At 35.8% G+C, this 23,889-nt stretch overlaps 1 protein-coding gene across 7 annotated transcripts in view; it reads right to left on the bottom strand.

Moving 5' to 3' along the window:
• The window catches only part of ST3GAL6 (ST3 beta-galactoside alpha-2,3-sialyltransferase 6), a 77,677-nt gene that overhangs the window by 34,202 nt on the left and 19,586 nt on the right, over window positions 1-23,889 (bottom strand). For 6 of the 7 annotated variants that reach the window (XM_072615366.1, XM_072615360.1, XM_072615363.1 and 3 more), the window contains 3 exons: window positions 19,070-19,166; window positions 4,669-4,814; window positions 1,799-1,873 (listed from right to left, as the gene is read on the bottom strand). In XM_072615366.1, coding sequence (XP_072471467.1) covers window positions 1,799-1,873; window positions 4,669-4,814; window positions 19,070-19,093 — 245 coding nt within the window. In that variant the 5' untranslated portion in view covers window positions 19,094-19,166. The remainder of the gene's footprint in view (window positions 1-1,798; window positions 1,874-4,668; window positions 4,815-19,069; window positions 19,167-23,889) is intronic. The other variant, XM_072615367.1, reaches the window with a different exon arrangement.

Raw genomic sequence — 23,889 nt, 5'->3', positions numbered from 1 at the left:
TTTTTTCTAGACTCCTGTGGCTTCCTCTAAATCCCAGCCAAAATCTCTTCTACAGGAAGCCTTTCTTGATCCCTCTTAATTACAGCACCTTCCCTCTGTTGATATTCCCAGTTTATCCCATATATAGCCTGTCTGTATATGGTTGTTTCCACATTGTCTCCTCAATTATAAAGTGAGGTCCTTAAGACCAGGGGTTGTCTTTTACTTTTCTTTGTATCCCTAGTGCTTAGCACAGTGCTTGGCATAGACCGAGGGCTCAAGCAATGACTGACACATTGAGAACTGTGATGTTTCAGACCAGTTGTATTGGCTCCATTTTCTCTGATGGTGTAAAAACTTTATTGTAAAAATCTTGACCAAGTCTTTCCAACGCTTCTTCTATTTGGTATCTTCCTTCCACTTTCATATTTGAATAACTATAGGATGATTTTGCTCAGATGGGTCTCTTGGAATATACCACTAGACATGACCACTAAGCTCCTTTGTTTGGCTCAGGTTTTCTCTTTTGTGGGTGGCAGGATTCATTGGGAAGTAAAAGCAATTTTTAAAAAATATCAATAAAATATTTATTTTAAAAAATTTGAAAGTGGGATGAATAAAAAGCATGGATAAACAGACCTTTAAACGAAGGGGGGAAAACAAAACTAAAGTTTCCAACCATTTCTACTATTTTAATCTTTAGGGAATTTTTCATCACTGCTTATTTTGGATTCACTACACATAGTTAAGGTAAATAAAGGAAGGAAAGGACTATTTTTTAATAAATTTCTTATATTTCCTTATACCTTTAGGCAGATTAATGAACACTTAATTATTACACAATGAAAATCAAGGCAAATGTCTAAGCTTGAAAGTTAATCTCTGAAAGCAAGAAAAAGAGGAGGCAAATTAAGGAATAACAGAACCTAAGAGAATTTTTTTGCAATTCAATTTTCTTTATATGTATGTATAAATAAGCTCTAATATAGAATTAATTGTTTTTTTTACTTTTCAACATTCACTTCCATAAGATTTTGAGTTTGGATTTTCTCTCCCATCCTCTCCTCCCTTCCTTCCCCAAGACAGTGTACAGTCTGAGAGAGGCTCTACTTTTACACTCATATTAAACATATTTTCATATTCATCATGATGTAAAGGAGAATTATAACTAATGGGACGAAGCACGAGAAAGGAGAAACAAAACAAAACAACAAATGAAAAGGAGAGAAAATAACATGCTTCCATCTGCATTCAGATTCTTTCTTTGGATGTGGACAGTATTTTCCATGAGTCTTTTGGAGCGGTCTTAGATACTTGCGTTGCTGAGGAGGGCTAACTCTATCAAGGTCAGTCATTACATGATGTGTCTGTTACCGCATAGGATGTTCTCCACTCATTTCATTCAGCACTGGTTCATATAATCAGGTTTTTCTGAAGTCCACCTGCTCACCGTTTCTTATAGCACAATAGTATTTCATCAGATTCATACAATTTGTTCAATCATTTGCCAATGAATACCCCTCAATTTCCAGTTCTTGGCCACCACAAAAAGAGCTGCTATAAATATTTTTGTACATGTCGGTGCTTTTCTCGTTTTTATGATCTCTTTGGGATACAAACCTAGAAGTGGCATTGCTGGGAAAGAAGATCTCTCTAAAGCTAAGAAGTGACAGGATATTCAAGCTCTTCCTTGTGCATGCCTGGTTGACATGTCACAATGTGACTATTATTTCCCCTTGCCTTAAAACAAAGGAACACGAGAAAAATGACTTTGAGACAAAACAGTGACAACACCCTACATTTCCCTTTGGATTTTTACCTCAGTAGAGACTCAAAAGCCGGCTTCGATGAACAAGTCAGCACTGGCGACCTTTTCATTTCTATAACTCGTAGCCTGTGAGACAAAAACAGGAAATAATTGATTGACTGGTGGCCTGCCAAAAGGAAAATAAATCCTTCTGCAATCTCATAACTTCTCTTAGATTTAATTACTTTGCCCACCCCAGACCTATGATTTCATTGTTAGAGAGAAGAACTCTCTCTAACAATGACGAAAAGTAATAATGCTGCTTCCTATTCATGTAGATGGCTGCAATTCCAAGCCTCTGGGGACATGATTAAAATATAATTGGGAAATATTTAACAAAATTGATAAAAACACAATAGACCAAATCTAACAATTTTAACTTGTGGCTAAGTCAATATACGGCCAGCAGGGATTATTATGTACAGTCTAGTAACCCCTATTCGAGTTTGATACCACTGGCCCTGATGAGGTTCAGAGTGGGAACTTCCTTGAGCTCCCCTGGAATCTCCTCACTTAACCTGGCCTTTCATACTCAAATTGAGCTCCCCTTGTATCTCTCCACAGAACCTGGCTTTTCATACTCAAGTCTGTGACCATTGTCTGTCATCTCTTGATTCCCCTACCTGCTTTCCACCTAGGCGCCCCCTAGTCTGAAGTTTGTTGATTCTCCTCAAGACCTTTCCTAAACCCCTCCTCCCATCACCCTGGACTCCCAGACCCCCCCCCCCCCCCCCCCCCCCCGCCCCAGACCTCCTATAGTCTTTTCTCTAAGTTCCATCTTGCCTCCATGATGGCGCTCAGACTCTGTCTAGCTGGGATTCTATCTGGCCCACTTGTGCATACAAGTGTCACAAATGCTTAGGCTCCTTAAGAGGCAGCCCAATTTGGCGAATCTTTAATAAACTTTGTTTTCTTTGGCTTTAAGAAGGCTTGAGTTGAATTCATTCCAGCACGACCAGGACTGTCGGTATTTTGGGGTCCACGAACACCCCTCAACCTCATCAGCCCAGAGCAGTACCATGAAATTAAGTAATATACCCAAGTTCACACAGGTCATTCTACATAAAAGGAAGGATTTGAACCCATGCCTTGAACCTGAGCTCAGATCTATCTGCTGCACCTGGTTCTGTTGTCTCCCTTTCATTAGAACTGCCCATTGCGTATCACATATCCTCTGGGTATTACCTAAGAATTTGCAGCATCTATTATTTTATTACCATAAGCAGAGGGAAGACGGCTGGTTAACTAATCACCTAAGGGAATCACCCAAGTAAAGCCCTAAACAAAGGACAAGTAGGAAGTGATTCAATTCAATAAGCCTTTATTAAGTGCCTATTATAAGCCAGCCTAAATGTATCATTAGCTTTCAAATGGAAACTAAGGAAGAACTGCTTAGGGCTTGACACTGAAACAAAGAGCATACATTAGTGCTTCTTTTCATAAAAGAGGAAACTAGCATTTATTTCAGCTTAATAGTCAAGATCACATACTCTGTATTTTAAAGGTCATTGAATGCTATTTTTAATCACAGAGCTCTGAGCATGGGGATGGGAAGAAAATGCTGCCCAAGCTAATGCCGGAATTGACAATTTTCTCTTGGGATGTTTTCCGCTCTATCCAAAGTGAGCATAAATGTTCAAAGTCTTCAATATTTGATATTTCAAAGAAGATTCATTGTGTCAAAAATAACTTTGTATAAAATGGGAAAACAATACTCATGAAATACCTGAAGCCATATGCATTACACAGATATTGCAGTTCCATCAGCCTAAACGTTATGGGTTTCCAAAAGGAAATTGGAAGTGGAGGCCAGAAGGAATTTGAACATCAATTTTCATTTTCCCACTTATGTAGCCTTATTCCTACAGCTACATATGTACTGCTCAGTTTCTTCAACATAAAGCTGTCAACATTTAATTCAGGCACGAAAACATCCTTTGAAGACAAATTTAGTTTAGTTTTTGACTCCCACCAATGCCACCAAGTCGAAGAGTCCGCTCCTCCGTTAGTTCAAGTAAGCCTGGAGCAGCAGCAGCCACGTATAATGTGTTCTGAGGGCAGGTAGGTGGCACAGTGGATAGAGTGGCAAGTCTGAAGTCAGGAAGACTCATCTTCATGAGTTCAAATCTGGCCTCAGATGCTTGCTGGCTACGTGACTCTGGGCAAGTCACTTAATCTTATTAACCTATTAACCTCAGCTTCCTCATCTACAAAAAATGAGCTGGAGAAGGAAATGGCAAACCAAGAATCTGTATTTGCCAAGAACACCCAAATGGAGTCATGAAGAGTTGGACGTGACTGAAAAGTGAGTCAACAACAAATAATTTGTATCATAAAGAGTTGAGGCTACCCCTTCTTTCGTAACCAGTAATGTACTGTGATACATTTTTACATACATTATAAATCATTACAACAACTCTGTATGGTGGGTGCTGCAATTACTATTATATTATCTCACAGAGAAAGAAGTTAGAGAAGTCACACAGAAATGAAGTGAGTGACAACCCTTACAGCTACATAAGAAGGAGCGCTAAGAAGTGAATCTTGGTCTCCTTACTCTAAATCCCATGCTCTCTCTGTGATACTATCTATCACTGCTGTGCTATATCTCCTCCCACTATATCGCACTACTTCTAGATTTTTTAAAAAGACAGCCTGTTGAAATACAAGGCTCTGTTCAGTTAATGTAATACCTTCAGGGGACCTACTTCCACAACAGAATTAGAGTGTTTTTATTACAATTAATATATACATGGGCATGAGAAGAGATTCAGGAAGTCTCTGAACTGATATTTAGCTCAACAAAAACTTCATTTCAATGTATATTTACAAAAAAATCGTTCAATCAGGGTGTTTTCTTTCAACAGAAAAGTCAAACTTACCAACTGATATTCTCTCTCCACAAAATGCAATGAAGTACGAAATAGAGAAAGATACAACTCAGAATTATGAACAGCAGGTATCGCCTCATTGCTAGCACTCCCGCAATTACAATACATGGAGCTGTGTGTTTGGTACAGCTACTGGCCTGAAAGGAAAGAGAATCGTGGTTATTACACCAACACAGGCACACAGAGGATCTATCCTAACCATCAGTGAACACATACGGAGAAAATTCAAGAAGAAATGACAATGAAGGCATGTACACATCTCAGAAATGTCAAGAAAAGAGCAAACATGGATTTCTCATCATGTGAAAGAAAGCAAATAATTACATAGAGACTTCACTACTAGTTTCCTCGATTTGGAAAAAAACGCTTCTCATGGAATGATATGTTTATGGTCATCAATATTAGGTCATAATATGTGGAACTCTAGACTAGAAGAGAGTATAGACTGTGTTCAAATTAAGACCCTGCCACTGATTAGCTGTGCGACCTTGATCAAATGAGCCCCCCTGTCTAGACTTCAGCTTCTCATCTATAAAACGAGGGGGCTGGATTAGATGCATTCTAAATTTCCTTACAGATTAATGTTTGATCAGTTTGCAATTCATATTAAAAGATTATTCTTTTTCCGCAAGTTAAAGAAAATCTTTCTCTTTCTCAATATGGGAAATCAGTCTTCCATTGTAAAAAGTATTTTCTTATTTATGAGTTTGATATGTCTTTAAAAGGCTAATTTTTAAATTTGTTTCTTTCTAAGATTCTACCTAAATACCATTGAAAGATTTCAAAATTCAATAGGAAAAGAAAATACTGAAAACATTTCTAATTAAATTTTATATAATTTTAAATGTCTCTATTACTTAAGTGATATATATGCCTTACAGCTAGATGCTGGGCCTGGATCAGGAAGACTGGAATTCTCCTACCTGTGTCACCCGGGCAAGTAATTTAATCTCTGTCTACTTCTGTTTCCTCAATTGTAAGATAATTACATATATACATACATACATACATACATACATACATACATACATACATAAAAAAAGATAAAAAAGCACCCATCTTGTCAGGCTTGTCTTAAAGATCAAATAAGATACTGTATAGTTTAGCACAGGGCCTGCCTGGTACATAGAAAGTATTTAATAAATGCCTGTTTCCTTCTGTCATGGAATACTGTAGAGACTTAATAAATGCTTATACATTTGATAATACCTCACTACTTTCAGGTTTGCAAAGCACTTTACAAACATTATCTCATTTAGCAAATAGATGTCCTGTTATCATACATTTCCAGAAGAACATAACTGTAAAAAAACTAAACAGCATATTAAAATTCCAAAGTCATTAAGCAACCAACAAATTTTAAAAGCTCCAATTTTCAATCTAATTAAACTAGTGAAAATTAGTTAATTAGTTAACATATTGTATGGCAAATACACTGTGATTAGTGTCACCCTTAAATTCTAATAAAAGACCAAGTACCCAAAGAGCACTGGGCTTAGAGTGGGAAGATCTGGTGGCAGGTTCCATCTTAGCCCTTACTACATTTCATGGGATCCTGGTCAAATCATTTCACTCCCCTAAGCCTGTTTCTTCATTTGTAAAATCAAGGCTGAAAGAAAAAGCTTCAAAGTAGGTGCCAGTCTGATATACACACATACAGATAGCCACGATGATAATATTAATATGATGGGTAGACAAAGTGTCTCAAAGCATGGCACTGTTGGTAGTGCTACTTAAGAGTTATTTTTCAACTACTAATCAGTTGAAAGTGATCGTTTGTCTTTATAAGAGCTATAGCAAAAATCTGTTTTGTGAAAACTTGATGTTATGGATGGTAGGAAAATCACTTTGACAAATCAGAGAACTGTCTATTCACATGGAGACAAAAAACATAAGATTTTCAAGTTCAAATGCTTGTTTCTTTGCACTATCACAAGCTGAATCTATTCATTGTTCAAGTACAGATGGCATAAGATCAAATGTATCCTGTATATTCATAATTATATCTATCTATTCACATTTAGAATATCCAGGTCTTCAGAAGAAATTGCTTCTGTGGACCAGCCTAAGAATTAAAAAGAAAGTCATTACTTCCTCTATACTTTTTTCAGGGAAGATTTTTTTAAAATGGAAAACATACAAAATATTATTTTACAAAGTTATGATCTATAGATTAAACTTTTTAAAAAATATTACTATATGAATTTTTCTGAATCAGAAGTATATATATTTGGGGATCCTAGCTTGGTTTTTATTGAAAACACATAATTTCCACCCCCTCCAGTGCAGTGGGCACTGTATGGCAGTGCCCCCTTTTTAAAGTCAGTTACCAGGCCCCTGAACCCCAATGCAAGAAGCTTGGGACAGTGCTCCCTATGCCCCAGGAGCAGAGCTCAACTTTTAAAAATGAGCAAAAACCAAAAAAGATCATTGACTATAAAAAGCTACTATGGTGACAAGGAAAATCAAAACACAAACTCAGAAAGGGAAATAATCTCACAATTCCTACACATGAAGCCTCAAAGGGGATTTTGAATTGGTCTCAGGTCCAAAACGTCCTCTTGGAAGAGCTCAAAAAAGGATTTTAAAAATCAAGAGAGACAGAAGAAAAGTTGGGAAAAGAAGTGAAGGTTATGCAAGAGAATCATAAAAGGGTCAACAGTTTGGAAAAAGCACAAAAATTGACTGAAGAAAACAACTCAATAATAAATGGGGTGGGGGGAGGAGGGAGAAAGGGGAATCCACTGAAGATGATAACTTTTTTTAAAAGTAGAAGTGTCCAAATGGAAAAGGTGGTACAAAAGCTAACTGAAAAAAAATTCCTTCAAAATTAGAATTTTTCAAGTGGAAGATAATGACTCCAGGAAGTATTAAGAATAAGTGAAACAAAATCAAAAGAATGAAAAACAGAAAAAAATGTAAAATAACTCACTGGAAAAAGAATTAACCTGGAAAATAGATACAGGAGACATAATTTAAAAATTATTGGACTACCTGAAAGCTATGATCACAAAAGAGCCTGGATAGCATATTTCAAGAAATTATCAATGAACACTGCCCTGATATCCTAGAACCAGAGGGTAAAAGTCATTGAAAGAATCCACAGGTCACCTCCTAAATGAGATCCCAAAATGAAAACTCTAAGGAGTACTGTAGCCAACTTCTAGAACTATCAGATTAAAGAGAATATATGGCAAGTAATCAGAAAGAAATAATTCAAATATCAAAGAGCCACAGTCAAGATTACGCAGGACTTAGAAGCTTCTACATTGAGGAACTGAAGGGCTTGGAATATGCTAGTCTGGAGGGCAGTTTCCTTGAATTACAGCCAATACTCAACTATCCAGCAAAACTAAGCATAATCTTTCAGGGGACCCGATGGACATTCAAAGAAACAGGGGACCAGAAATGAAAAGACCAGAGCCTAACAGAAAATCTTATCTTCAAATATAAGACTCAAGAGAAGCATAAAAAGGTAAACAAGAAGGAAAAAAAAACTCATGGTATTCAATAAGGTCAAACTGTTTATATCCACACATGGGAAGATGATACTTCTAACTCTTAAGAAGTGTATCTCTATTAGGGCAGATAGAAGGAGTATACTTAGACAGAGGCTGTGAATATACATTTACTTTGATGTGAGAATAAAAATATTTATAAAGGGATAAAAGATTGTACTGAGAGAAAAGGAGAAGAGGAGGCAGAATTACATCACAAGAAGCAGCATGAAAGGTCTATTACACTAGAGGGAAAGAAAGGCTTGACTCTTACTCTCATCAGATTTGGCTCAAATTGGGAATAACATATACACTCAGTTGGGTATAGAAATCTATCTTACAGGGAAATAAGAGGGGAAGGAGGAAAGAAAAGGGAGGAGGGATGATAGGAGGGAGGACAGAAGTAGGAAGGGAAAGGGAAAAGGAAAGGGAGGAGGGCTGACAGAAGGGAGGGCAGATTGGGGGAGGCAGTAGTCAGAAGCAAAACACTGGTGAGAAGGGACAGAGAGAAAGGGAAGAGAAAAAATATTTTATAAAAGGAAAAATAGGATGGAGAGAAATACAGTTAGTGATCATGGCTATGAATGTAAATGAGATGAACTCTCCTATAAAATGAAAACAAATAGCAGAGTGGATTAAAAACCAAAATTCTACAATATGTTGTTTACAAGAAATACATTTGAAGCAGACAGACACACACAGAGTATACGTAAAAGGCTGAAGCAGAATATATTGTGCTTCAGCCAAAATTAAAAAAAAAGCTAAAGTAGCAATCGTGATCTCAGACAATGCAAAAGCAAAAGGAGATGTAATTACAAGAGACAAGGAAACTACATCTTGCTAAAAGGTACAATGGATAATGAAGTAATATCAATACTAAACATATGCAAAAAGTGGTATGGCATCCAAATTCTTAGAGGAGAAGTTAAAGTGAGTTACAGGAAGAAATAAAGAGCAAAACTATAGTACCTCAACCTCCTCCTCTCCAAACTAGATAAATCTAACAAGAAAATAAACAAGGAAGACTTGAAAGTGGCAAATAGAATTTTAGAAAAGTTAGATATGATAGACCTCTGGAGTAAATTGAATGAATATACTTTTTTCCTTAGTGGCACATGACACCTACATAAAGATTAACAATGTATTAGGGCATAAAAACCTCACAATCAAATATAGAGAGGCAGAAATACTAAAGGCATCTTTTTCAGATCATGATGCTTTAAAAATTACATGTAATAAAGGGCCATGGAAAGATGGATTAAAAATCAATTGGAAACTAAATAATCTAATCCTAAAGAGTAGGTCAAACAACAAATCACAGAAACAATCAATAATTTCATCAAAGAGAATGACAATAATGAGACAACATACCAAAATTGGAATCAGCCAAAGCAGTATTTAGGGCAAATTTTTATCTCTAAATAGTTACATGAATAAAATAGAGAAAGAACAGATCAATGAATTAGGCAAGCAATTAAAATAATTAGAGAAAGAACAAATTAAAAATCCCAATGAAATACCAAATTAGAAATTCTGAAAATCAAAGGAGAGGTTAATTAAACTGAAAGTAAGAAAACTAATGAATTAATAAATAAAACTAAAAGAGCTAGTTTTATGAAAAAGAAACCCAATGAAATAGATAAAACTGTGGTTAATTTGATTTGATTAAGGAGAAAGAAAGAAAAAAACAAATTACCAGTATCAAAAATGAAAAAAGTGAATTCACCACCAATAAAGAGGAAATTAGGAACTATTTTGCCCAATAAATCTGACATGCTAAGTGAAATGACTGAATATTTACAAAAATACAAATTGCCAAGATTAACAGAAGGGGAAATAAAAGACTTAAATAATCCTATTTTGGAAAAATAAATCGAACAAGCCATCTGTGAACTCCCTAAGAAAAAATCTCCAGGGTCAGATGGATTTCTAAGTGAATTCTACCAAACATTTAAAGAACAATTAATTCCAACATTATATAAACTATTTGGGAAACGAAGCAAAAGAGTCCTACCAAATTCCTTTTGTGACACAAATATGCTGCTGATATCTAAACCAAGAAGAGTCAAAGCAGAGAAATAAAATTACAGACCAGGCCTGCACAACTGGCAGCCCACATTCCACCAGGCCACTTACAGCTCTGGAGCTGCTTGAAGGCATGCCAAAGGATTTCCTCTACATGCAAAGAATGCTTTCCTTTACATTTCTGTCAGATCGCAGGAACTCTTTTGGTGAGCTGCAAGCAGTCCATGGGGCTGTAAATATTTGTGTATGTCTGTTATAGACCACTTTTAGGGAATACTGATGCAAAAATTTTAAATAAAGTATTAGCAAAGACATTACAGCAATTTATCATGAAGATAATACACTATGGCCAGGTGAGATTTATAACAAGAGTGCAGGGATGGTTCAATATTTGGAAAACTAGCAGCATAATTGACCATATAAATAATAACATTAAAAAAATCATATGATTATCTCAAAAGATGCAGAAAAACCTTTTGACAAAATACAGCTAACCCATTCCTATTAAAAAAAACTAGGGAGTATAGGAATACATGGAGCTTTCCTTAAAATAGTAAGCAATATCTTTCTCAAACTATCATAATCCTAACCCTAACCCTAAATGTGCCTTCTCAGTAAGATCAGGCATGAAACAAAGAAGCCAATTATCACCACTGTTATTCAGTATCGTACTAGAAATGTTAGCTTTAGCAATAAGAGAAGAAAGAGAATTGAAGGAACGAGACTAGGCAATGAGGAAAAAAACTATCGCTCTTCACAGACGATATGATGCTACACTTCGAAAACCCTAGAGAATCAACTAAATAACTAGCAACCTTGGCAAAGCTGTGGGATAGGAAATAAAACCCAAATAATAGCACTTCTATATATTACCAGCAAAGCTCAGCAAGAAGAGATAGAAAAGAGAAACTCCATTTAAAATAACTGAAGACAATATAAAATATTTGGGATGCATATTTGCCAAGACAGACCCAGGAAATATATGAACACAATTATAAAATACTTTTCAGACAAATAAAGTCAGATCTAAACAAATGGAAAAATATCAATTGCTCATGTAGGCCAAGCTGAAGTAATAAAAATGACAATTCTACCTAAATTAATTTACATTTTCAGTGCCATACTAATCAAACTACCAAAAATTATTTTAATTATTATAAATTATAGATTATATACCAATATACTAAATATATAATATAAAATTATTTTATAGAGCTAGAAAAAATAATATCAAAATTCATCTGGAAGAACAAAAGGCTCCAAATAGCAAGGGAACTAATGAAAAGAAATACAAGAGAAGCTAGTCTAGCCATCCCAGATCTAAAACTATATTATAAAAGCAGTAATTATCAAAACTATTGGTACTGGCTAAGAAATAAAGTGGTGGGTGAGTGGAATAAATCAGGTACACAAGATATAGTAATAAATGATTACAGTAATTTACTGTTTAATAAACCCAAAGCTTCTGGGATAAAAAATTACTGTTTGACAAAAACGCTAGGAAAACTGGAAAATAGCCTGGCAAAAACTAAGCACAGACGAACATCTCATACCCTATATGAAGATAAGGTCAAAATAGGTACATGATTTAGACATACAGGGTGATACAAATTAGGAGAGCAAGAAATAGTTTCCCTGCCAGATCTATGGAAAAGGGAAGAATTTATGACCAAATAAGAGATAGAGATTATGAAATGCAAAATAGATAATTTTAATTACATTAAATTAAAAAGGTTTTGCACAGACAAAAAGCAACCAAGATTAGAAGGAAAACAGAAAGCTGCGAAACAATTTTTTATAATCAGTCTTTTTGATAAAAGCCTCATTTTTAAAATATATAAAGATCTGAGTCAAATTTATTAGAATACAAGTCATTGTCCAGTTGATAAATGGTCAAAGGATATGAACAGGCAGTTTTCAGATGAAGAAATTAAAGCTATCTATAATCATATGAAAAAATGCTCTAAATCACTACTGAGTAGAGAAATGAAAATTAAAACAACTCTGAGGTACCATATCACACCTATCAGATTGGCTGATATGACAAAAAAGGACATTGATAAATATTGGAGAAGATGTGGAAAAACTGAAACACTAATGGTGGAGTTGGTAGAGTTGTGAACTGATCCAACCATTCTGCAGAACTATTTGGAACTATGCTCACAAGGCTACAAAACTGTGTATACATATCCTTTGACCCAGCAATACTACTTTTAGATCCGTATACCAAAGATATCATAAAAAGGGGAAAAGATCTACATGTACAAAAATATTTACAACTGACTTTTTTGTGGTAATGAAGAATTGAAAATTGAGGGAATGTCCATCAATTGAGGAATGGCTGAACAAGTTGTCGTATATAAATGTAATGGAACATTATTTTGTTATAAGAAATGATGAGCAAGTGAATTTCAGAAAAACCTGACTTACATGAACTGATGCTGAATGAAGTGAGAAAAACCAGGAGAACATTATACATAGTAACAGAAACATCTTGCAATAGTGAACTTATGGTTAACTTAGCTCTTCTCAGAAATACAATGATCCAAGATAATTCCTAAAGACTCATCTTGGAAAATGCTATCAACATCTAGAAAAAGATCTACTTAAATGAAGATTGAAATATACTAGTTGCACTTTTTTGATTTTTTATGGCTTTCCCCTTTTGTCCAGTTTCTTCTTTCACAATATGATTATTGCAGAGATATATTTACATGATTACAAATGTATAATCTATGTCAGATTGCTTGACATCTTGGGGAGAGGAGATTGGATGGGAGAGGAAAGCGGAAAATTGAAACTCAAAAATCTTATAAAAATGAATGTTGAAAACTGTCTTTACATGTAATTGGAAATACTAAAATACTATTTACCAAAAAAGAAAAGCAATAAGCAGTTTAGGTCTATTTAAAAGTTAAAAAGAAGGGTGTGGGGAAATGAAAATTAATCAGCTATCACAGCATTCTCTCAGTGAACTTAAGTAATTGCATGATCTCAAACAAATGAGCATAATAGCACAAAGACATCAGGACATGAGTATTCAAACAAGCAAAAGTTATGTCAAAGGAACTCATCTGATGGAATGACATACTAGAAAAGAGCCTGTGTAACTATATAGTCTAACACAAAAGAAAAATGTTACTTTTTCTCTAGTGAATCCCTGCAAATTAGGATATTCAAAAAATGAATCCTGGATAAAGAATCCCACTGGTGGGCTCCTGCAAATGCTAGGGACCCAAAAATTATCTTCGAGGAAGTTCTGTTGGGACAAATGCCCTTTGAAGTATTTTAGGAAAATGAAGTCAGCATATGCTCAATAATACAGGAGAAGAGTACTGGGCTCTTTTATATTATCATGCTCTTCCCCTATATTAACAGACAATTTTTCAAAAAGCTTTCATGTTAATGAACTGTTGTATTTTTTTTTAAATAAAGTTGAATACTTTTGGATTTGAAAAACCATATGGAGCATTTCACCTCCAAATTACATGAGAGGTTACAATTTTTAATGGGTACTAACAGACTCAAATGTCACCCTTATACTGAGTAAACTCTATGAGCACAATACAATGCAGCCATGTCAAACTCAAACCGAAACGGGGGCCATTACACCATACATAAGCATCCCCATGGATCCTGGGAAACAAATTGACTTAGAAAGCCATAAATTATCTAGTTTTATTATCTTTTTTTAAAACTTTGCTAAAAATTTCCCAATTATATTTTAATCCAAGTACTGGTGGTCAGGAATGAGTTTGACAGCTCTGCAATACACTGTATTGCACATATTTAATCAAATGAGTATTTTAAACTACATCTCTTGCTTTATCTATTTGCTGTACAAAATCAGAATATTTCACTTTCTCAATTAATTGTGAAGGAATGAAAATGGCCAATTCTCACTCAGTCAGCTGCAAGTGGAACTATTTTATATTATTCTGAATATTTTCCTTTTTTTTTGTTTTTACTTAAAAAAAAATGGACATGAATTCTGTTTCACTCCCTCCAGCTTCCCTCCAAATACATAAAAAGAAAACCAACAAAAATCTGGTAGCAAACATACATAAAAATCTCACAAATACAGAAAAATGAAACTATGAAACATATTCTTTACTGACCATAATGCAATAAAAATAATATTCAACAAAGGGTCATTGATGGAAGAATTAAAAATTGGAGACAAAATAAAATCCTAAAGAATTGGTGGGTCAAAGAACTCTAAATTCTAAGTATCAGAGGGAAAAGTAGCCATATCAATGAGGGCTTGTTAATGTCCCAGAGTTAAGATTTGACCCCAGGAGTTTCTCCCTCTTCTTCTGGCTTTTTATCCACTACATGAGGGAATGACAAACCATGGTCCAAAGGTTAGAATGGCTTTTATATTTACATATTATGTAAACCCCAGTGTACTTGGTTTAGGAGCAATAATTTGCCTACCCATTACTAGACAATACTGCCTCTTCTACTAAAAAATACTATATCATTTGTCTATTATTTTAGAGAAGAGCACTCCGGTCTTTGAAAGATTTAGGATATTAAGAGTGAAATAAGCAATATAGTTAGTTATAGTTACATATAGTTATATAGTCCTGGTTACAAAACTGAGGGATTACTTCTCTTTTAAAAACTGATTCCAGTCTATGTAAATGGATATTAAAATGGCTAGTTCTATAACATCAAAACTTGGAAATATAATTTGTAAGGCAAATCTACAAAGAGCCCCAAAGTAAATCAATTGAGGGAAACAAAATGGAACATCATGGTATTTAGTTACATTGGCTTTAGATATTTCTAAATATCTAAAACAATTTCTAATTTACTGCTGAAGCAAAATGTTATTTAGTAATTCAGGATGGAATAACAGAACCGTGTGCTGGAGCCAGCCCCAACTGACTCATGGGAACAAATTGCTAAATTTTCAGGAATTTGATGCAAAGTTCAACACGTTCCTGTACCAGCAATGTTATTTGTTGGTATAAAAGCACTGGTACCAATCAAGCACAGCAGAGTATATTTTCAACATATCACTGTCTACATTAAATAACTGTGACTTTAATATGGAACATTTGAAAGCCCACAATTGAATTTTGTTCTGATGATGCTGATATATATAGGGGACTAAGTTCCAGAGTAGCTACAAAGTTATTAGAAAATTTTCCTACAGTTATTATTTGGCACTACTTTAGATCTTTGACTCAGTTATCACTTGATTCAATTATCAATTATCCAAATGATCAATTATGACAATTCAGTATCTGATGTAGAGTAAGTTAATCATTTTGAAATATTTCTGAATAAAATGTATTCTATTTTGTTGCCAGTCTAATACAAAATCAAACCAAGTCAGAAGCTGGACTTCAGGAACTTGAAATTAAAATTATTAATAGTGGTTGGATAGTGGGACCAAGATGAGTGGTATGTACTTTATAAACTGCTACTGCTATGTGATGTGCATATCCCATACTCTACATGAATTTTTCTCATTCTTCTTATTTGGTTTGGCAAAGAGATGAGCTAACATTAAGTTCTTGTATACCTTGCCTTAATGACTGATATTCCTAAAGATGTCAGCTGCACTACAGCCAAAATTAGCTAACATTCAGGAAGCATAAAAATCAAATGTTCCATGAGAGTTTGGGAAAATTTAAAGATTGGTACTGGAAAGCATGAGTCTCAAATTGAAGATCTGATTAAGTCAAATAAGCTAAATGATACCTTGTTGAATTAAAGTAATATATCTCATGCTCTTCTTAAGAACATTACTAGAAAATAGAATTCAAAACATGGACTTATAGCTTTTATCAGAAAGAAATTATTAAAATATTTAAAATTATTTTGATTTATTAGAACTATCTACTTAGTCTTGTGAAGAACTAATTTCATCATGTATAGCTGGTAAAAAAAACTGCATCATTTAAATGAAATTTTAAAGCATGAAACTGATATGAACAATTTTTAAGATTTTGTAGATAATAACATAGAATTAATGTTCCAATCCCAACAACTACACAAAAGACGAAAAAGGTAGTTTGTATTACTGCAATCAATAGAGACCAGGTTGAAAGAGATTTCAGCTTAATGAATATGAACTGTACCATGGTAAGAAATACTGTAATGGTAGATGTCATCTAAGACTTAATGGTAATAAATTGGGGAAAAAGTTAATCAACTGGGATGTTGTCATATTTGTTATATCAAGGTTGAAATGCAACCATAGGTTGGCTACAGACACAAGAGTTTGGCAAAAAAATCAATAAAAGCATTCTGTGAAAAACAATATCTCTACGGAATCTGCAATAGTTTTATGTATTTTATTATTGGCACATTTTGGGTTATTCAGTAAAGTTTATGATATTCTTGTGACATTAGATATACATGCTTTTTTCTGAGTCAGTTATTAAATATTCACCAGCAAACCACTATGACAGCTTCTAAAAAGGTGAATGATTATATAATAAAGGACTGACTGATAAATCATCAACCATTTATTAAAAGATGCAGAATATATTCAAAAATTAACAAATCAATAGAAAATACAGTGAAAAGATACCCTATCTGAGCTATCTTACAATTTCCCTTTGTAAAAAATTTTTTAATACCTGGAAGCCCTGTCTTTATTAAAACTGACTTTCCTACTCTATCACCCACCACACTTCAAACTACCTTCCCAACCATCTGGTTGTGCTTCCTCAGAGAATTCAAATTAACTCTCACACATGCCAAACAAAACATAATTAGAATAGCAAGTCGCTGCCAAAACATCATGATATATTCCAAAGCCAAATATACACAGTGAAATCAATAGCACCTTTGGAGGCAGGTGCTTACACACGGCTTATATAAAAATAACTCTAGTCTCAGGGGGTGGAGAAAAGACGAGCCTCAGAGTTAGAAATATTTAGGTCCAAAGTGCCTCTGACATAACTTAACTCTCTAAACTCAGGCAAGTCTCAAATTCTTTCTGTGCTGGGCAACTCTCTTAAGACTAAAAATCACTGAAGATTTGATGATCCCTACCTTGGAAGTGGAAGTTTCCATACCAGGAATAAAAATCCCAAGTCTGCTAACATATCAGAAAAAGAAGTGATCTGGCCACATGAGGGATGACGACCAACTGAGGGACAACTAATGGGGAGCTGGCATTCTGCTTTGTACTCAGTGATATCAAAAGATCTGGAAAAAGATCTCCTAGGGCACTGAGAAGACCACCATGGAGGGCATGGAGGAAACCCACATAAGATAAGATGGAATAATACTGATGACAATGTTAACGTTAACAAGCATTTATACAGCACCTACAATTGGCCAGGCATTTTACACATATTATCAGACTGTATCCTCACAGCAATCCTGTGAAGCAGGTGCTATTATCATCCCCATTTTACAGTTCAGGAAACTGAGGTAAAAAAGTTAAGTGACTTGCCTAGGGTCACACAGTCTTTACATGTGTGAGCCCAGATCTGAACTGAGGTCTTCCTAACTCCAGATCCAGAGTTCTATCCTCTGCACCATCTAGCTTCCTAAGAAAGGTAAGGTGTAGATCTGTGATCTAAGAGGGAAGTACCCACCCACATCAAAGAAGAGTCCAAATATGGACTTGAAGAATCAAGTTATTTCTATAGCTGTGCAAAATAAATAAATAAAAGCCTCACACTATAACTCTGGGCAATCACTGGATTTCTCAGTCACCAATTTGTAAAATGATCCTATCATCACTTGTCTCAGAGAGTTTCTAGAGGCATAAAGGGAGCTCTTTTTAGAAGGCACTTGAGGCACTTCTCAGATTTAGGCCCTTCTCCCATCAGCGAAAATAACGTTATTACTGAATTAGTTGCTGATATATTACACAAAATTGATAAGCCAAGATATATGGAAAGAAGCTCAAATTAAGAACGCAGTGCATATAACTTGTGGCAGGTGGGGAGAAGAGGATGGAGGAGAATTAGAGATGAAATTCTTAAGCACACAATTTGGATAATTAACACATGACATCTTGAATATGAAAAGTAGAGGTCTGCAGTGGTTAGAGCTGGGAGAAATATTTCCCTTGAAGTATAACCTACTAGTTTTGACAGTGAGTCCCAGATAAATTAAGACATTTATCCAAGGTCACTAAGCAGCTGCTCTGGAATTCCAGGTCTTCGGACTATATAAATCCAGAGCCATTTTTGCTACAATGCCATGGCTTCTATCCCAGGATATGTTGATAAACTAAAAATTGTCTGTAAGGTGGCCATTTAAAACTAAATTTATGATTCATGCATTTCCAAATACATGACTGTCTACACTGATACACTGTATGCTTGGTATCACAGCTAGTTCCTTAAATGGTAGATCCCAGGAGGGCTTAATGCGTAAAAAGAATGCTAGCCCTGGCCCTTTCAATCATGGCTCCATACTGAATTGTATGCGGACACCAACAGTGACTGGTTAAAGTGCATGGCAACACTAAGACAGTCATCATCTTTGTTGAAGGAAATGGGTGCACTTTTATGAAGTGATAGACACCGAAGGTCTACAGCTTTGAACTCTATAACCCAAGACCTAAATGAGTGAGTTGAATTAATTTATGAAATATGGAATCTTGGAATCAGTTGTCGAGATCTTAGGATGAGGGGTGAGGGGGCTTATATAATTAAGTTGTACCTATCACTGAATGTGGGCTAATCCAGTTTTGGCTTTCTAAAAGCATTTTTCTGGTCCCTATCTCCTCACCTCGAACCCTGAAAGTGAAAACCAGAGAAAAAAGATGTGTTTGGGGGATAAGGAATAAACCAGATAGTCAAAGGCAAACAGTTAGTGAAAGGCAGTATTAGGAGATAAGACTGGAAAGGGAAACTGAGGACAACTTGTAAAGTTCATCGTGTCACCTCCTGCATGAACCTTCTCCACATAGATGTTGTCTATTCCAGTTTTCAAGGTGAGAATCTTCTCTTGATGGTGTTGAAAGATGGATTCTTAAGATATCTGAAAAGAGCAGATGTAAATTACTGGAAAAATTAAAAATATTCACTACTACTTGAAATACAAGGGATATTAATAGCTACCAATTGATATTTTAATATGTCTAATTTATCACCTCTGCAAAATCTTTGTTAGAATTATCTACACCTCTATCAAGAACATCCTGGAAAAAGAGGTGCTATTTTTGCTCTATTGTTGCAGTCTTGTTTTGATTCTTTTGTGACCCCAGTGGGGGTTTTCTTCAAAGATACCGCCTGGAGTAGTTTGCCATTTCCTTCTCCAGATCACTTTACAGATAAGGAAACTGGGGTTAAGTGACTTGCCCAGGGTCACACAGCTAGTAAGTTTCTAAGGCCAAATTTGAATGCACTAAGTTGAGTCTTCCTGACTCTGGGCCTGGCACTCTATCCACTGTGCCACCTGACTGTCCCAATGAAGAGGCAGGCATTTACAATATTCATACATAACAGACCACATCTTTATAGTCACACAACTGACAGAAAGGTGAACAGAATACAAGATTCCACTGTGTTTATTATCTGACAGTGTTTGATTTGGTGAAGCAAAATGCAATGTTGAAAGACTTTCCTCCAATAAAATATAACCCATGTAATATGCTAAAATCATATAAGGTTTACTAATAAACGCAACAGAGATAACCTTGTAGGTCTACCTTATGGTCATTAATTTCAAGAAAAGCACAGAACATTTGTTCTCCAAAATTATCTTTTACTAGCATAGAGGACACCCAGTACACAGTCCAAGTGGAAGGGAATTCCTCTCTAGATAGCAAGGTCCTCCAGATGCTCCTGTTGGGGGATGACAGTGGGCTAATTACCAGAATACTACACAGCCTTCTAAATGAGATCCACAATCACACAAAGAAATTAGCATAGAAGTCCCTGTGGGGGAGGGGAAGACCCAGGAGGGTCAAGAATGTTTATTGTTCAGAACCTAATATGCAATTATATGAACTGCCTAATGAACTGATCCAATTAATTACATAATCTTGAATCGACAGCACCACTGGCCAATGAGTTCAGACCAGATTTGAAAAGAAGGAAATGTACGAGATGAATTGCATTTGGGAAACTGCACAATACTTTCAATGACCATAAATTTCTCTTTGAAACAAAAATCCACCTTACATGTTTTTCTAATATTGTTCTATACCTGAAAATTTCAGAATATCATGATCCTCAAAGAACCCAAAGGGAAGATGATTCCAAGGGGCAATGAAGATGTATCATAGGCAGAAATAAGGCTGTAGCCTGTTACCAATGAGTGATCTGCACAAGAAGTGATGGAAAATATGTACACAAGATGTGTGGTGAAAATCATGGAGCAAAAGCAAATGGTAATAGATGGAAAACCAACTCACGTGCTCTACAGGTCCTCTCATAATGTTAAGAAACCTGCAAGAAGGTCCTGGCACACTTACTAGGTCTCCTGAGAAGGATTAACCAGAATACACAGACAAGAATTACTCATAATAAGAAGGTATAGATGGGGTATGAATTGTACTTTTAGAGGGTATGAGCACATTAGTGAGATCAAAGATCCATTTAAGTGTAAGGGTCTGGAATGTCCAACAAGTAGTTAAAAACTGTGAGGCTGAAGAGGTCAAGGATAGAAACAGGCATCTTAGAAATAATTAGAGAAAGGTGATAGCTGAAACTATAGGAGAAGATGAGATGTGCAGGGGAAAGAGTACAGAGGACCAAGGACTGGACCTTAGAGAATGCTCACATTTAGAGGCTGGGCAGAAGAGGAAATGAAGAAAACAGGAGGGTCAGTCTCTCTTGTTAAAAAGAGAAGTAGGATAGTAAAATATCATGGAAACTAAGAAAAAAAAGAAAATTTTAAAGGGGAGTAATCAACCAAGGTTATTTTCCTAACGTCCCACTCTGAAGCTGCCCAATCCTCCCATTATATCCTTAATTGCTTTCATTTTAAATCTTTTCCTTTCCTATTCCTTCAATTTTCTTTCACTCGTTGAGACCTGGCTCCCTCCTAATGACACACACTCCTTCCTGTCTACCCTTTGCAGCAGTGGCTAGATTTTCACCCAGACCCCTTGACTGACAAGTCAAGATGGGGTACTCAGAACATTCCTTGTTCCCCATCACCACTTCCAAGCTCTCCCCTCTACCTCCATTCATCTTTCTTCTTTTTAAAAAATTTTTTTTTACTAATTTATTTGTTTTCAGTTTTCCACAATCACTTCCATAAATCTTAGATTTTCTCCCCCTCCCTCCTCTCTCCTTCCCCAAGATGGTGTGCAATCTTATATGGATTCTATACATACATTCTTTCTTCTGTATAATTAAATTATTTTATTTGTTTTCAGTGTTCAACAATCACTTCCATATATCTTAGATTATTCCCCTCTCTCCCCCTCCTTCTCCCCCCCATCCCCACTCTCTCCCTGAGACAGTGTTCAATCTTATATAGGTTTTACACATACATTCCTATTAAATACATTTTCACCTTAGTCATGGTACATGGAAGAATTAAAATGACTGGAAAAAACCATGAGAAAAACCTAAACAAAACAAAACATAACACAAGAGAAAATAGTCTGCTTCATTCTACAATCTAATTCCATTGTTCTTTTTTCAAATTTAATTTTGCTTTTTAAATTTTTTATTTTATTTTTTATAATTATTTTATTTTTTTTCAGTTTTCTACTATCACTTCCATATATCTTAAATTCTCCCCCCCTCCCCCTCCCTCTGCCCTCCCCACTCCATCCCCAAGATGGCATGCAATCTTACATAGATTCTACACATACATTTTTATTAAATACATTTCCACCTTAGCCATGTTACATAGAAGAATTAAAATGAATGGGAGAAACCATAAAACGAAACAAAACATAAATCAAGAGAAAATGGTCTGCTTCATTCTGCGATTCAATTTCATTGATTCTTTCTCTGGATGTGGAAGGCATTTTGCTTCAAGAGTCCACTGGGAATTTTTTTAGGTCCTTATATTGCTGTGAAGGGCTAAGTCTACCAGAAAAATTCCTTGAACACTGTGGTTGTTGCTGTGTACAAAGTTCTCCTGGTTCTGCTCCTTTCACTCAGCATCAATTCATATAAATCCTTCCAGGCCTCTCTGAAGTCTTCCTTTTCATCATTTCTTATAGCACAGTAATATTCCATTACATTCATATACCACAAGTTGTTCAGTCATTCCTCAATTGATGGGCATCCCCTTGATTTCCAGTTTTTGACCACCACAAATAGAGCTGTCATAAATATTTTTGTCCAGGTGGGATCCTTTCCCATTTTTATGATCCCTTTAGGATACAATCCTAGAAGCAACATTGCTGGGTTAAAGGGTATGCACATTTTTGTAGCCCTTTAGGCGTAGTTCCAAATTGGTCTCCAGAATTCACCTTTCTTCTTTTGGAGTTTGCTAAATCCATATTTACCACCCAATCATCATTCTGGTCCCAGTTATCTACTGACTTGTAAGACAGTTGTTTCTGTCTGACCCATGGTTTACTTCCTCTCCTCTCTAATCCTGGCCTGCATTCTAAGGGTATTTCAGTATACATACTGATACTGCTCTAAACACCCTGTCCTCCCAGTTCCTCAATTTATTAATTTCCCATGACTAATTCTTCAACTTTGGCTCAGTTACAAACAAAAGTGGTCATACCCTTGGTTTAGACATCACTCATAAGTGTTCCATTTCTGTGTTTGTGAGCTCTGAAATTTTCTAATCTACATCTACTTTTTTCACCTCTCCCTCTGCCTTGTAATCTCAAACCCTGCTCACCCTTCATCCTCACTGAGACCTTTAATCCTTCAAACTATTGCTTCTTTCCTAGGAGACCTTCCTCCCTTTCCTATCTTGACCCTTGGATGAACCAGTTCAACTCTACCCTCTCTTCTCTTTATTTTCTTGCCCCTCCATTGCATCATCAATCTTTCCAACTCTCAGTTCTAGATTACTTCCACCATCTGCTGCCTTCACTTCTAATCACACGCTCCTAAACAAAGCTGGAGAAAATCACGAAACCATGCTGACTGTATCCATTACAAATCTGTATCATGATCTTAATTGAAGGCTCAAAGAAGCAAGACACCCTTCCTCCCCCTCCCCAACTGACTCATTGTCACACCACAGCTGCTCTTCCAGATCTTTTCACACCTTCCCAAATCTCCCACGATTCCTATTCCACATCCTCTTTCCACTCTCCTCTTTGCAACTTATTTCATTGAAAAAAGTGAAGCCAGTCCCCAGGAGCTTCCTCTTCTCTCCACAATTCACAATCCCTCTGCCATTGACTCTGCTGTCACCCCTGTCTCATATAGTTAAATGATTTCAACTCATCCTGTTGTTAAATAGTTCCCTATTTCCCTTGAGCAGCAGGTCCCTTTTAATCATTTCTGTTCTGGGGAAGAACTGTTTTGTTTTTGTATCCCAAGCACTTACCACAACACATTACACAAAGTAGTAGCTTAATAATTATCTGTACAATGAAATTGAATTCTGTCTTTCAGAAGTTAAAGGTCACTCTCCTTGGCAAAGGAAACTGAAATAAAATGAAGAGTTGAGCAGCTTGGACTCTTTCTGCCACAATGATCCCATTCACTCCATGCAGTGGCCCTTTTCTTCTGCTTCCTTCCAATAATGCGAAATAAACAAAAACAGCCCTTTCTATGGTCTTCAGCCTCCTCTCAGGTAGTCTAAACTCACTTTGAGTTTCACA

The sequence above is a fragment of the Notamacropus eugenii genome, chromosome 5 (genome assembly GCF_028372415.1).
Source record: "Notamacropus eugenii isolate mMacEug1 chromosome 5, mMacEug1.pri_v2, whole genome shotgun sequence".
Lineage (NCBI taxonomy): Eukaryota > Metazoa > Chordata > Mammalia > Diprotodontia > Macropodidae > Notamacropus > Notamacropus eugenii.
The sequence above is the reverse complement of the archived record's forward strand: the minus strand, read 5'-3'. Positions and strand labels throughout refer to the sequence as shown.